General features: G+C 52.3%; 1 protein-coding gene across 2 annotated transcripts in view; it reads right to left on the bottom strand.

Moving 5' to 3' along the window:
* Window positions 1–15,526, bottom strand: part of Ptprf (protein tyrosine phosphatase receptor type F) — an 83,498-nt gene extending 67,972 nt beyond the window's left edge. For both annotated transcript variants that reach the window (XM_071617765.1, XM_027937270.2), the window contains exons 1-3: window positions 15,327–15,526; window positions 8,674–8,753; window positions 1,705–1,840 (exon numbers count right to left, since the gene is read on the bottom strand). In XM_071617765.1, coding sequence (XP_071473866.1) covers window positions 1,705–1,795 — 91 coding nt within the window. In that variant the 5' untranslated portion in view covers window positions 1,796–1,840; window positions 8,674–8,753; window positions 15,327–15,526. The remainder of the gene's footprint in view (window positions 1–1,704; window positions 1,841–8,673; window positions 8,754–15,326) is intronic.
* Window positions 15,527–16,342: the final 816 nt, after the last annotated feature.

Here is a 16,342-nt window from a genome sequence, read left to right as displayed (position 1 = left end):
GCCCAGGTTTCCGACTTGGTGACCGGGTGGGTGGTAATGCCATTCACAGGGAGAGTGAACATGGGAAGCAGGTGGGGAGTAGGAGTGAGGGGTGCAGGCTGGAGCGTGTTGAGTCTGAGGCAGGAGTGGGGAGGCAGTTGTTCTCAAGACCCATTTGTTTCTTAAAGTCCACCTGGGTATCTACCCCTTGCCCCCTGCCCTCTCTGATGGTGAGAGTCTGGGGTGGGGTTGGAGAACAAGCACAGTCCATCAACGTCCAAGGGCTGCTGACCACACCTGGACAAGCCTTCACTTCCCTGCCAACAGTGGAGTCATACCTGATGAGGTCTTCTACCCCAACCTGCCCCTGCAGGCTCGAGCTCTTTCCCACCCGTCCCAGCCAAGCCTGTAGATCCTCCACCGCCAGCTGATTTCCCACTTGACTTCTTCCGGTCTAGACCTTAACCCTTCTCTTCCTTGCCCAGCCCTTTTCTGGCCAGCAACTCAGAGCTCCTGTTACCCCTTACCCTCACCTCTCAGGAAGAATGCCTGCCCCTTCCCCTTTCCCTTCTAGCTTCCACCTAGGGCCCAGCCTCTGAGGACAAAGGGCAGGGTGCTCCAGTGTCACCCCCCTCCAGGATCAGTTACTGAATAATTAATGAGCCATTAGGAGAAAGAGCCCTGGTGAGACAAGGGGCAAGATCTGTGACCAAAGACTTGGAGCTGGTGGGAGAACCCTATGGCCCGCTGACCCATGATTTAGCCCTGGACTGTCTCTGGGCTCAGGACAGGCTGGGAGCGGCCTCTTTCCCCAGGGACCTTGGCTCCGACCTCGCCCCTCCCCCCAGCCTGCAGATTGGATAAGCTTGCCCTGTGCTCCGCCTCCCACCAGTAACCAAGCAGTGGTAACCATGGTGACGGGGCGGGCTGCGGCCAGTCTGTAGTGCCAGGCAGGGGGAAGGGCAGCAGCAAGAAAGGGACCAAAGTTCAGAGCTGGACCTGGGTAATAGGGGACAGACTCCCCCCACCAACCCCCGACACACATACACACACACAGAAGGATGGTGGAGCTCAGCTTCCTGCTGGCCAAGTAGCACAATCCTCCCCCAGTTTCCAGAGCTGAGGGGCTTGCGGAGAGAGAGATGCCCTTTGCCTGGAAGGTCCCTAGTACAAAGGGGAGGAGGAGCTCAGCACTTCCACATTTGGATCCTGAGGGCCTAGCCCAGGGGAAAAGCTTTGGGTGGCTCTGGCTTCTAAGTCCTCCCTGGGACCTGAAGAAACACTTGGCATCCCATTCACACATCCATTCACACTCCCTGGCTGTCCCCACCTTCTACACTGATCCCAGACATGGCTCACGCTGCACCTTCTACACATATCTGCTGTGGTGGACACAGCGCATGCCTGGGCACATCACACAAAGACCACATGAATCCAGGACATGTCTCACCCTGGCCCCATAAAACAGAATCACGCTTAGACACGCCCCACCCCATGGTGCCTAAGGGATACATGGGCACTCTACAGGGTGCTCCCAGGAAGCAGCAGGGGCCAGGTACATCTTAGAGGTTCTCCAAGCAGGGGTCTCTCTCTAGGACAGAGGGTCTAGAGAGGTATCTGGCCATCCTATTCTCCTAGAAGCTGGTCCTGTCTCATTCCAGAGACCTGCTAGGAGGTATGTCACCTTTCAACCTGGAGATATGAACCTTGAGGGGTCAGACTTACTGTCGCCATGGGCACCTGCCACCAAACCAAGCATCATCAGCGCGGGTACAAGGGGCACCATCGTCCTCCCTGGGGTTGACTCAAGGGCCATCCAGGGCTCTAGCTCCACAGCCAGCTGCAATCCAGGAGAATCCACCTATATGAAGAGAAAAGCAGAGCCACTAAGCTGGTATCCATCAATGTCCCTACTGTCCACCCATGCTGCCTCCTGGTCCCTACTCATCCTCACTGCCCACCACAGCCTAGTTCACAGACCCACCTCAGACTGGGCAATGATAACCCAGGCTCCTTCCTGAAACCCCAGTGCTGACAAGGATAACCCACCAGTCATGCTGTAGAGGGAGTGCAGAAGGCTATTAGGGCATTTTCTAAACCCAAGTAGGAGGAAGAGGAGATGCTGAGACTGGAGGATGTACCAGGGATTTTGAGCTTCCAACTCAACCCAATAAGGGGACAGGGAAATGAGATCAGAAAGACATACTGGTAGGCACACAGACTGGACAAAGACAAGGCAGTACAAGAGGGAGTGGTGAAGAGCTAGGCAGACCCACAGGCCTGGGGATATCCTGTTGTCTATCCTCTCCCCAGCAGGGAGGGAGGCAGAGGCAAGAGGCCGGACACCCACATGCTGAGCACAGGCTCCAGAACACAGACTTGTTAGCAGCAGATGGCTCCAGGTACCAGAGGCTTGTAGCCAAAGCCACAACCTGCCAGGGCTCGCCAGGACTGCTCTTCACAAGCTGCAGCTGCCCCGCCTGGCCACCCTCATCCTACCTAATTCCCATGGCACCTTCCCACCCCAAAGAGAAATCACAGGGCAGCTTTAGTGGCCAGGAATGGGTGTGTGAGACCCTATAATCTAACCCCCATGCCTCCTCTTCTTTTGCCTCAGAAGCTCAAAGCAGATGAGAGTGGGGAGGCTGAGGGACTGTGTTGGGATGCTGAGTGCCCCCAGGGCTTTGCTCACCAGCTCCTTGCCTGGGTGCCCTCCCCACTCTGTAGGAACCCATGTAAAGGCTTCCTTGTGGTCTTACCATCTTGGAAGACACCCTGCTTTCATTCCTTAGCCCTGGTTGAGAGGTCCCAAGGGTCTCTCTCCCACATCCCCTGCCTGGAAATGTGCAGCAGTGCCCCTGGTTCTGCTCACACCTCTCCCTGGGCAGGGGCTGGTATGTGGTCAGTCCCTCATTAATACTCTGAAAATCCAACAGGGTATAATGGGGGAGTGAGTGGCAGTGAACACATCTTGTGAACTCATAGTGGCACCCATGGACTCTGGTGGGAGGGTCATGGTCAGACCCATGACTGTGACTTACAATGGTAATTAAACTGGCAAGGTGACAAGTGAACAGGAAGGACAGGGCTCAAAGAACTTGAACTCTTCCTAGAACTTGAACCCTTCTCTCAACTGGGACAGTCAAAAGGTCAGAAGGCAGGTGCTTAACAAAGCCGGTGAGACTGAAAGCAGGGGATAACACACAAAGGGAAAGGAAGGGGAGAGATGAGTCCTGACCCAAAACTCTGAGATAGGAACTAAGCAGCAAAAGCAATAAAGTTGAAGGGGGCATCATGAGTGTCCAGCCCCATTTACACCAAGTGGGGGTTCTGCTCAGAGATCACAGAGCCCAGGTGGCTGAGACCACAATGATGCCCTGCAGAACTGTGTTGGGATGGAGGTAACACCTCACCAAGGTCCTGTCTGGGTGTGGTCATCACAGCACTGTGATGCCACCGTATAGCCAAATAGAATCCAAATTCCCAGAAGACATCAGGTGGTAAACTGCCCAGCCAGGTCAACATGGGGCACAGGCCAACCCCTGGCTATGGTACAGATACCATGGATTTACAACTTAACAGGTTATCACACCAAAGGGCAGGTGTAGAGGGGTCTAGGACAGTCATCATGGGGTGTGACAATGCAAAAGTCAGAGGCTAACTCCCAGGCACAAGCATTCCAGGCATGGAACCCCCCAGCAGACACCAAAGGAACATAACATAACTTCCAACACAAGTATTGGGGCATTTCCCTGGTACAAATATGAAGCTGAACATGACACACACTACAAGGTACTAATGCACATCAGTTATCATGGGATGCAACTCCCTGGTACAATGATCAGAAAAGTTTAATCCCCTGTAGCTAGCTGGAGCTGCCTTAGTGGAGCACTCACAGCACTGTATTCCCAGATGCAGACATCATGGAAGTAGCCATCTGGTAGAGACGTCATGTGGGTACATGCAGAGAGTACAGACACATTAAGATGTAACTGCCAGATAAGGGCATTGCAGGGGTGTGACTCCCTGTTAAAGACACCATGGTGGTGGGTCATCCCCTGGCACCTATATTAGAGGGGCATGAGGCTCCACCAGTGCAGCCACCACGGAGTATTATTCACAGAACAGACACTGATGTGGTATAATCTTGGGTGAGAGTCAGGCCATGGGTGTTAGAGAACCTGAGCCTCTGGTAGCTCCATCCCCAATGTGAAAAGACAAGTGGCCCTCACTTGGGGTCTCAAGAGACCCTCTGTGTATCTAAACTGGGTGCTCAGAACACTTTGTTCAAATCCCCAAAGTGGAATTGGCAAAGGTGGGGAAATTGAAATCAAAGATGTTTGCTCCCCAGAGAGCTTCTCCCAGGGGTCCATGGACACCCAGAGAGATGGCAAGACCCAAGGGTCACATAAAACATGTACACATTCTCAGGGTTGTCAGAACTAAGGCCTCCCCATCAGCAGCTCCCAGCACGAGCAAACTGCTTCTGCCCCCAGAATCCGACTGAGAGCCTGTACCCAGTGTGAAGCAACTCAGGCTGCTCCCAGCTCTAGGACCTCCTTCATCAGAGCAGAGCAGTCCTACACCCCCAGGCCTGGCCTTGGGCTTGGCTCTGCCTCTACACCAGTCTCAGGGTTACCTGCAGGGACAAGGTGAGAGAGTGGGTAGGCAGGACTGCTGGTAGCTTTGCTGGGTCATCGAGAACCTCATGTGCTCAGAGCAGGGTGTCTACTTCACCAGCACAGCTTTCAACGACTCAGATAAAAACGAGGCCCAAACCCTTGGGCACTCAAGCTCATCTGTGAACTGCACTGTGGACCATCAGTTCTACCACATTGACATACTTGGGCAGGAAAACAATTACATGCCCTGTGATATTATAGAATATAATTGGATGCAATTTTTCTACATTCAGAATGGTTTTAATATATCTTTTTTCTTTGCTACATCAGTGTAAAGCTGCCAACTGCCCTTTCTTAGGAAGAACTGTCCTTTATTCTCAAATTTTGTCCTTGGTGCTAAAATGTCCTTTCTTATACGAAATGATGGGGATAGCAGATAGCAATTGTTTTGTTTTTTTTTTTTGGTAATGTCCTTACTTAGCAAAATAAAAAATTGCTAACCAATTTGGTTGTCTGGCCCTCAAGTACTTTTGGAAACTGTACTGGTTTATGAAACCAAAGAACCTGGGAATCGCGGCTCTGAGGGAAAAGGAGGAAGGAGACACTATGCCAAGCCACAGACTCAGACAAACGTCACGGAAAATGCGTGTTACACAGAGGCCATGTCACTTCCATGTGGTCCACCCTAACACCCCACCCTGCCAGCCCCTGAGGGGGCCTGAGGGACCATGTGATGCCAGGATGGAGGGGTTCCTGGCTGGAGAACAGCTGGGATCATTCCTGAGGCCCCCTCATGAATATGTAAACACAGATTGATTTGCTTCCCTTGTGCACGTGTTATTATTCACAAATATTAATTAGTCTCCAAATACCACCTGTTCGTATGTCCTCTCCCACCCTCCTTCCCAGGCCAGGACCCTGGGTTCCAGGAAGCTGGGGCAAAGAAGGGGTATCCAGGGCCTCACACAGTGGCCAGCCAAGGGGAGAGGCCAGCACGTGGGCAATGAGGCATACTCATTGGGCAGGGAGAGCTGGGAGCCGTTCATCTTCTAACCAGTGACGGGCAGCTAACCGAGCCCTTTTGTCATGTCCTGGACAGTTCACCACGTGGCATTGCAGCAGCGGCCGCGGAGGCGGAAACAGGCCTGTTACACTTGGGAAGGGAAAACCAACATGTTTCCAACTCTTACCAAACCAACCACTGGATTATGACAGGAATAAATCTCTGCCTTAGTCACGACCCGACCCCTGCCCCACGGAAGGAGGTGAACAGCAGGTGGAGGCCAGGACTGCCTTCACTCCTATAGTCAATGGTGGCCAGAGTCTTTGAGTATAGCCAGGAACAGTCCCTGCCTGGTTAGAACTAGGGCTCCCCCAGCTTCACTGAAGACTCCTGTCTTCTTGAGGCCCTCAGCTTGTCTCTTGCAGCTCTCAGCTGCTCTGGGGAGGGAGTGAAGGGAATGATTAGGAGGAGGAGCTGAATCTCTGAGGTGGCAAAGGGGTCCAACAGAGGCACCTTCCTACAGTTACTGCTCCTTTCTTCTGGGGACCCCCTGGATTAATGCTCACCAACTCTGCTGCCTCCAGGCCTCTGTGCTTACTGTTCTTTATTGGAAAAGACACCCTTCTGCCCTAGCCACTCGCTCACCCTCCAGAACTCAGCTCAAGTGAACCATCATTGTACATTCTCCCCAACTGATCCCCCCGGTCTTCCAGGTTTGTAAAACATAGTGAATACACCAAGAGGTCTAGACCAGTGGTTCTCAATCCAGAGTGACTCTGGCCCCACGAGACATTAGGCAATGTCTGGAGATATTTTTATTGTCAAGACTAAGGGTGGGGGGGTGATGGGGTTGTGGCTCATTTGGTAGAGTATTTGCCTTGCACGTGTGAGGAACTGGGTTCAATCCTTAGCATCACATAAAAATAAATAAAATAAAGATATCGTGTCCATCTACAACTAAAAAAATATTAAAAAAAAAGACGATGACGACTAAGGGTGGGCTGGGCACCATGGCTCACGCCTATAATCGTAACAGTTAGGGAGATTGAAGCAGGAGGATTATGAGTTCAAAGCCAGCCCCAGCAACTCAGCAAGGCCCTCAACAACTCAGAGCCCCTGTCTCTACATGAAATATTTTTTTAAAAAGGGCTGGGGATGTGACTCAGAGGTTAAGTGCCCTTGGGTTCAATCCCCTGCAAAGAAAAAAAGAAAACAAAAACAAAAACAAAAAAAAAAAACACTCAGGGTGAGGGTATGTGGTATGTTACTTGCATCTAACAGGAAAATACCCAGTGTGCTGCTAGACATCCTACAATGGCAGGCTAGCCCCACAACTAAGAATTATTTGGTTCAAAATGTCAACAATGCTGAGGGTTGAGAAATCCTGATATGGATGGCAAACTCCTTTGCTGATTCAGCCTAGGGCCTGACTGGCCCCTGCCTCAGAACCCAGTTCCCTAAGAATATCCCCCACCAAGCTATAGACCCAAGGCAGCCCTAACCTGGCTTAACTCTTGTATTAGCTGATTCTTGGGCCCCAGGATCTCAAATCAGCTTTCCTTACAACCAAAAGAGCTAAGACCTCTAAAATTCAAGCCCTCCAGCTCACCCATCTCCTCTTTTCCCAGATATGCCACCAGCAAGTGTCCTCTCTAAAGGACAGATGGCCCCCCTTTCAGATACTTCTTCTGGTGACACTGTGCTTTCAGTCAGGTTGGATTTTCTAGGCAGGTCCCATCATTTAAGGATGGGCAGGTACAGTACCCCTATTTCTACTCTCCCCATTTGACCATGCCCATCTCACCAAGCAAGTATACCCAAGAAGTGCTCATTTCTTCCCCTACCTGGGCCAGACCCATCTCTTCCATGCCCTTTTTGTTCAGCCATCCATCTAGAACTGTATGTTGGGCAGGGTCATGATCAAGAGGCATAGGCTCTGCCTTCAAAGAACTGTTGGAGGGTGAACTAGCCCACCAAGCCCTGGGTTCAGGAGAGTCAATCAGAACTCACCCTCCCTCAATCCCCTTCCTCCTCCAAGGCCCCCAATATCACACACAACACTTTCATCTACCTGGTCACCCAGGCCAGTGAGTCCTTCCCAAATGCTCCTTTTCTTCAACCTACATATTCAACTTGCCAATAAGTCTGAATCTGCCCTGCTCTATCCCAATTATCTCCCACCTCTTCAGTGGGCTTTAAGCCTCTGGCCTCTGGTCACTCCCTTCCAACCCAACCCACACACAAACCAATGCTACCTTTTAGCTCACATAAATGCAAATCTGATCATGTCCATCATGTGTACTTTGTTTTATGCTTTATCTTCTGGCGGCACTCATTGTTCCATGAATGAATGAATGAATGAATGGGTTGTCAAATGGATAGATGAATGTATGGATATTGCTTCTCTGCTTAAGAACTTTCAATGCCTCCATGCCACCCTCAAGAAAAAGTCTAGTCTTTAGCCTGATATCCAAGGCCCATCATGCTGACTCCAGACTAACTGTCCAACCTCATTCTCTACAACTCCAGCCCACCCCTCTCTGTTTCTCACAGAATGAAAGAAGTAGACCTCAAAGACATAAGGAGAGACATGCCCCAGATCTTACACTGGGTACCCTGCTCCTTTGGATACAACCTCCAGGTGACAGACAGTCTTCTCTACAGAAACACAGTGAACAAAGCAGCAGATAGATACTAGCGTTAAGTCCCAGGACGATACCCAGAAGTCTATTTCACACCTACAGCAGGTGATGAGCTATATATCATTCCCCACCCACCTCCATCATCTACTCTAGCCAGAAGCTCCTTGACACCTCCCCTCCCTCATGCCCCACATTCAGTACTTCATCATGTCCTGTCTACCTAAAGAACATACAAATCCCTTCTCCCGGTGCTCATCACCACCTTCCTGGTCCAGGTCTCCACTATTTCTCAGACACATGCACAATGGATCACGTTATGTCTCTCTGAACATCATTCCATGGCCTTGCATCAAATTCCAAGCTGCTCAGTTGGCCCACAGGACCCCTCTGTACCCCTGCTTCTGGCCCCATCTTAGGGTACACTCACCAGGTCTTTGCTTGCTCACACCAGTCACTCTTGCTGGACAATCAGCACTGAGGGCAGGGCACAGGGGCCTCCGCACCTTCCTGGACAGAAAGGATAAGAAAACATCAAGAATTTCATCATAGCAAAGCATGTATTGACACAGACATTCAAAATTTGCTTTTTTATGCAGGGGGAAGAGCAGGTTACAGAACCACTGGTGTAGGACCATCCCATGTAGTAAAAAGTGCTCATCTTTTCACTTCACTGTCTCTCGTTCACTTGATACTCCTTGAGCATCTACTATGTGCCAGGCATTCTTCTACATGTCTGTAAGTGACACAGATAAGTCCCTGGCCTTGACAGAATTGTGTCCAAATTCTTCAACATGATCCTAGGGCTGCACAGTCACTGGCTGACTTCTGCAATCTCACCTACCAGTGCTCACCTCCTACCATCTAGCCACAACAACTTTCTCTTCTGATCCTCAAATATACCATATTTTTTCCTGTCTCACAGGCTTGCCCAGCTACATGCCACTGCCTGAAGTGAGCCACCCATGGTTCTTCTGGCCAGTTACCACTTGGGTTTTAAATCCAATGGTACCTCCTCAGGGAAGCCTTCCATGATGTCCTAGACTATATGCCTAGGCCTTGACTTGGAACAGTGACCACAAATATGATTATTTACTTACTTATACAATTACTGAGTCAATATCCTAAGCTCTGTAAGAGCATGAGCCATGTCTGCCTGGCTTGGCTCCACATCCCCAGCATGCAGCAGGGATCCTGGCACATAGTAGGTGCTTAGTCAACACATGTTAAATGAGTAGATGATTGCATGAATGAGTTCAGAGAAAATAGCCCAGCCTGGAGGAACACACCCCAGCCTACATGCCAGTTTTCAAAGAAGCTTCAGGAGCAATATTTATTTTTGACTTTCTGCTTCTCTATAATTTTTAAAATGAAGGTGTGCCCCTGGATGCCTCCTCCGCTGGCACACACACAGCAACAGAGCCCAGCCTCTTCCTTCTAGAACCATTACTGAGCCCTCACCAGCATGGGCACCATCCTGAGGATGGGTAGGGGTGGGTCACGCCCACATCATCTCATTGCCACCTCACCACAGCTCAGCGATTGGGTTCCTTAGGTATGCACTCCACACAAGCTGCACCTTGCAGCAGGCTTCTCAGCCTCACACCTCTACTCACACAACCCTCCCATCCACCTCGGCTCCTCCCAAAATGAATACACAGGAAACACAGTGGTCATGGGGGCCAGGAGCAACCTCCTCAACTCCAGACTAACCCTCACCACCCACCCAAGGACCTCCTCACATGGGGATTGTCCCCACCTCTGGCAAAACAGGGGAGTCTTCTTTGGCCAAAGGCCATCCTGACTGACTCAAAACAGGCCTCACCAACCCAGCCTCCAAAGACCAAAGGCCCTGCACTCTAGGATGCCCTCATGCTGCCCTCCCCCAGCCCATTGTGTTTCTCCACATTTCCAGTGGCTGCTGTTCCCAGCACATAGGCTGCCAGGCGGGTCTAGCCAGACAAACCAGCTTCCATGTCCCAAACTCAAAGGCCCGTTTGTCTGGAGATGCCTGCCAGGCCTCATGGTGCCTGATGTGAACTTGTTGGCTCTGCCATTTCTCAGGAAATCTGGGCAGAGGGGCAGTGTCCAAGGCAGAGAACATGGAAGTCTCCTAAGCTACCCAGCACTGCTGCCACACCCTCTGCCACATCAGGAACACTGGGACTTGGGCTTAGAGACTGAGAAAGACCCTACGTGGAGGAAAGAGGCATGCACCCCAAATGGCCAGGAGGAGAGTCTCAGAACAGACTAAATGTACACAGGATCCTGACCTTGCAAAACCCCTCAGGTACACAGAATAGCACCAGGGAAGGATTCTAGACAACCCAGTATCTTGAAACATATCAACCAAAGATCAAACAGCTCTGAAAAAAACCTAAATGGGCAATCAATTTGCACCTCATAATCACCAACAACAGCTCCCAGAAAAGCTTTAGACCCACACTGGGTCAGAACCCTGAAATCAGGACAAGCACATTCAGAAGAGCGCCTATATGGACTAGAAGGCCAACTAGAAAGCTACTACAAAGGGGCCTAATTTCTACAGGACCCAAGTTAGGATCACACATGCTGGCACCCAGAGCTAGGGTTTAACTGGCAGCCATGACCAAAATCAGGTAAGGCGGCCCTGGGCACCAACTCAGCAGAGCTGTCTGCCATTTGTGAGGCATAAGACCTGGCCCAGCAGGGGGACCAGGAGCAGAAATCTAGAACACAGATGTTGCTTGGAGCAGACCCCAGGCAGCCCCTGGGGCTACACCAGGAAAGTCCCCAGAAACAGCAGCTAAAACACAGCCAAGAAGCTAAAAGCAGAGTTCTCAGACTCAGAGGTTGAGAATACAGAGATCTGGCGCATCTGGATCTTGGAGGCAAAGTGAGGAAGAAAGAACATCAGGAGATGCCCAGGAAGGGTGGGAGGAAATGGGGAACTAAACATCCAGAGGCTGCCTCTTCTCAGAATTCCCTGCCACCCACCCACCCCCAACGTGAGATCTTTTCTGCAGGGCTGCACCTTTAGCCTTCTCACAGCTGCCCACCTGAAGGTCAGACACACTTGAGAAACACATCAATGGCAATGAGGACAAGAGACATGGGCAACCCCCTTGCTGATCCCGGTTCAGAAGGGAAGTTGTTAGGTGGGCAGGTGCCCTAACCTTTGCAGTGCATGTTTTTCATGGCAAATCTGGCTGATGCTGATGGGAAGGGGGTCTGTATCACTCCAATTGAGGATGGTCACAATAACAACTGCTACCACTGAGCACCTCTACTCACTAGATGCCAGGCCTTGTTTTAAGCACTTGATGCATATTAACTTTAATCTTCCCATCAACCCTATGAGGCATGGAATCTTATTATACCCATTTGACAAATGAGGAAACTGGGTCAAAGACGTTAAGCAACTTGCTCAAGGTCACATCAAACTCCAGCAGTTCAAAACCCAAGTCAGAGTGCTAAGCCACTGTTTGTGGCTGTCTTTGCTTGCTGAGCATGCCTCCTCGTACTCTCATGTCACTCTTGGTTCTCCTTCACTGGCCCAGATTATTCTCCCAAACTGTACTCTCATACTCAACCCCCGTTTGAGTCTCCCCACCTCCACTGAACCCCAAGTACCCAAGGCAACATTCCAACCCTGAGCTCGTCATCCATCCCTGGAATCAGCCTTTCCTCCTCAGGTCCCTAGCTCGGAGGTTCAGAAGTTCCAGAGCCTTCAGAAAAGCCCCACCCAGCTACTCCCTGGAACCTGGACTCCCTCCTTTCTTTCACCCCCACACCCATAAATCATTCTTTTCTGACAAATGAAGCCCCATGCTACCACCCTATCCAGGCCACTGTCCTCTCATTGACCTTACTACAACATCTTTCTCACTGGGCATCCTGTCTCCCATCCACTTTCTGTAGTCACAGCAACATCTTTCAGAAAAATTAATCTGACACAGCATGTTCTACACCATCCACCTAAACTTTAAACCTTTGGTGTCTTCCCTCTATTTTCAGAATGAAGTCGCAAGTAGCTCACAGGGCATTCAAGACTCTCTGTGATCAGATGTATCTCTGAATAACCCACAAGTGACATCTCTCGGTCTTAATTCATAGTTGTTTTTCCTCCTACCTAGAGGTGCCCCTTCTCCCTTCTTCAACTGGCAAACTCCTATTCATCCCTTTAAACCCAATTCAGATTGCCTCTTCCTTGTCTCCTCTGGGTCACAACTCACTCTGACCTCTTCCCCACCTCATGCTGAATTCCGCCAACCTTCTAACCTCTGCTCAGAATTGCAGTTGCTGTAGGTGAGCAGATGCCTCAACCTCAGAGGCTCAGGGGCAGGCTGTCTTTCCTACACAGCTGTTAGTACCACAGGAAGCAAGACAACTTTGCTGAAATTTCCTAGTCCAATGCCTGGCACATGGTCTGCAATCAATAACAGGTAACTGAAATGCTTTTGCATTCCCAGAAAGTGATTGCCACTGCTGATGACACAATGACACACAGTTCCCTTGGCTTCCTGCAGCAGCCATGGATGGGGACCAGCTTGGGCTGGATAAGCTGTCCCATTTTAGAGGGGTTTTAAACTGAAAAACAGGTCTCAAGCTGGAAGGTGGAAGGGATATCGTATGTGTCACAACCTCTAGTGCAAGAGGTCTGGGTCCCACCTCCCCTTGGGTACTCGCAAAACTGGATTCCCACAGTTAGGACTGTTGGGAATAAGACTGGAAGGCTCACAAATCACCAGGGTCAGCATTTTGCTGCACATCAATGCAAATTCCAAGAAAAGACTTTTAACTAGTTTACCCTTGCTGTAGTCTGCTTCACCAGCACCCATATCCACCCTCCTCCTCCCTTTGGAAGCACCAGCCATCAGTGTACACAAGGCTAGAGAGAAGGAGGGGGGCCAGAAGCTACAAAGGAAGGAAAGGAATAAGGAATTACATTAAAACGATTTCTTTTTTAAAGGAAGGAAAAAGGAAGATAAATTGGAAAAGGATATAAAACTATAAAGACATTTCATATGAGGTGGAAAATGAACAAGCAAAAATGTGCAAAAAGTGCATGTACCAAAAGGCACAATTTTTTACAACACTGTGTACACATGTACAGGTGGACTGAGTGTGCAAGCACAGCAGAATTCTGAGCACTGGCTGGCATGAGGGCCCAAGCCTGCAAGAGTGAGGGCAAGAAGGCAAGTGAATGTGGAGTGTGCATGAGGGTGGGGGCAGGGCTAAGAGTGGAAGCAGAAGGTTGGATGGAGAATCACCTGGGGTGTGTGGTCTAAGCCCAGGCAGAGAATGTAGGGGCTTATAAGGGAGTTATACCTGCTCCTTTTTGGAACCCTACATTCATATATTCAGTTAAAAACAAGGATTTTCACACTCTCTAAAGCAAAAGTTAATAAAAAGCCAAACGTGAAATTTTCTTAGAATTCTATCAGAGCTCTCCTCTGTATCCCATCAGATTCCTAATGCCTCCCAAAGGATCCCTGTCCAGATCCCTCCAACTAGAACCACCACCCACATTCTTTTCCAGGCCTCCCACCTCACTGCACTTGCCTGTATTCTCATGCCAGATCCAGCACCGGGTCACTCAAGGATCCTACCCTTTTCCCTTCAGAAGCCAAAGTGGAGCTTTTGTCACCATCATTCAGCAATCCAGCCTCCACCATCCTGTCCTGTTGTCCCCAAGAGGGAACCCAGAGAATCCCCTAGCACTGGCAGCCTCCTTCACATTTCACAGCTCAGGCAGGTACTGGTCCCAGCCCCCACCAGCTCCAACTCAGGGGCCCAGCGCTGAGGGGATTGAAATGGGGAGAAGGGCTTGCCCCTCCCCCTCCCAGGGGTGGAAGAACCAGAGGGGCAGCATTCCAGAGAAGTGGGGGAGGGGGTCTAGCAGAGGGGTACAGAGACACCGAGAGACCAGTGAGAGACAACAGGCAGAGACCCAGGGAGGGAGGCGGGGTGAGAAGGGGGGGGTACGGACAGACCCTGGCAGAAAGAGGCCCAGAGAGAGAGAACACAGGGATCCCGGCAGAGAGAACAGGGAGACCATGGCAGAGAGAACAGAAAAAGAACAGGAAGACCCGGGCAGAGAGAACAGGGAGACCCTGGCAGAGAGAACAGGGAGACCCAGAGTGAAAGGCAGATCCAGGGGAAAGAAGAGGGAGACACAGCGAGGGAGAACAGAGACCCAGGCAGAGAGAACCGGGAAAGAGAACGGACACCCGCAAAGGGAGAGACCCAGGAAGGGATAAGGGAGATGGCTGGAGACCCTGGGACTGCAGGAGGTGAGACCGAGAGGCAGTGACACAGTAACTGAGACTAGGACGGTGGACACAGCGACTGGGGACCAGGCACACCGGGACGGGACAGGACGCGGGGCGGCGACTGAGTGAACTTTCGGAGCAGGTCCGAGTGGACACGTCCTCACGGGACAGGTCGCTCAGGGCCTCCAGGGCGGTGCATGGGGTGGGGGTGGGTACCACCAGCTGCGGCCCCTCCCCAGCCCGCGCTCGCGACCAAGGGGGGGTGGGCGCTCCAAACTCGCGCCCGGCGCATCCCGGGACCGCACGTGCGCCGGGGCGGCAAGCAAGACTCGGACGCGTCGGCTGCGGATCCCCCGCCGACTGGGAGGGGGCGCCGGTGCGGCGGGGGCGGGGGCGCGGCCTGGACCCGCCCGGAGCTGGGGCTGGTGGGAGGCTGAGGGCCGCCCCCGGAGCGCGTCCGCGCTGGAGGGTGGGGGACCAGGCGGGACCAAGGAGGGGGAGCCAAACGCAAAAGGGAAACTTTGCACCGGGGGGGCGCGGGCTGCGGCTCAGGTGCGGCGGGAGGGAGGGGGAGGGCGGAGAGCTCGCCAGCAGCCGCGGTGGGGGGCGCGTCTGCCGCGGGGTAAACGCGGGGAGGAGCCGCCAGGCTTGGGGGGGGTTTAGCCGAGACTGCGGGCGCGGCAGGTGGGGGCGCGGCCCGGCCTCAGCGGCGCCCCCCAGCCCCCCGGGACCGCCTCCAGCTCCGTTGGGTGGACGTGGAGGGAGGGTGGGTTAGTGGGCAAGGAATGGGCGCGGAGGGGACTGGAGGGGGGCCCCGGGGGTCACTCACCGCCTATCCAGGGGCCGTCGGTCCGCATGTCCCCCCCAAGCCGCTGAGGCCGCCGCTCCCGCTCCTCTGCTGCTGCCGCCGCCGCCGCCACCTGGTTCTACTCCCGCCACCGCCGCCTGAGCTGGAGCCGGAGCCCGAGCCGGAGCCGGAGCCGGAGCTGGAGCCGGAGCCGCCGCCTCTGCCGCCGCCACCACCACCGCTCCCGCCGCTCCCGCGCCAGCTCCAGTCGCGCGCCCCTGCTCGCGCCCGCGCCCGCGCCCGCGCCCCTGCCGTGCGCGCTCCCGGCACCGCCCCTCCCCTCGTGCACTCCAGCTCGAAGAGCCGCGGAGGAGCGATGTAGGCCCGGGCGAGGCCACAACCCAATCCCAAGTCTAAATCGACCCAACACCAATATTGAACCTGAACCCCCCAAATGAGCATGAACAAGCCAAAACTCAGATACTAAATCCAGATGCTTCTACTGGCTACCAAATCCTAATATGAACCTAATACTACTCTCGCACCCCATTTCTTCCCAGATCTAAACATAATACTGAACTCAGACCCACCCTTAAAACCCATTATTGAGTCCAGACTCCTAAATCTGCCCTAAAATTGGCACAGGTATGGTCTGAGCCCCCATACTGTATTGACCCCGAATACCAATGGGGGGGGGGTGGTTACTGGGATTGAACAAGGAGCATTCTACAACTGAGGTACTTCCCCTCCCCTATTTATTTATTGAGAGGGGTTCTCAATAAATTGCCCAAGCTGGCCAAGAAACTTCCTATCCTCCTGTCTCAGCCTCCTGAAGTAGCTGGGATTATAGCTATGCACCACTGTAGGGGACTCTCAAACACTGAGTCTGACTCTGAATTCCTTTATTTCTTATTACTTTAAATTTATTACTTGCCCTAAACTTAAAAGTGATGCTGGTACCAACCCTGGACCTAAATGGACTCCAGTACCAACACTGAGCCTCCTGTCCCCAAAAGAACACTAAAGTCCCATAGCTACCTTGCTCTAGACCCCAATAC

Source organism: Marmota flaviventris, chromosome 10 (genome assembly GCF_047511675.1).
Source record: "Marmota flaviventris isolate mMarFla1 chromosome 10, mMarFla1.hap1, whole genome shotgun sequence".
Lineage (NCBI taxonomy): Eukaryota > Metazoa > Chordata > Mammalia > Rodentia > Sciuridae > Marmota > Marmota flaviventris.
The sequence above is the reverse complement of the archived record's forward strand: the minus strand, read 5'-3'. Positions and strand labels throughout refer to the sequence as shown.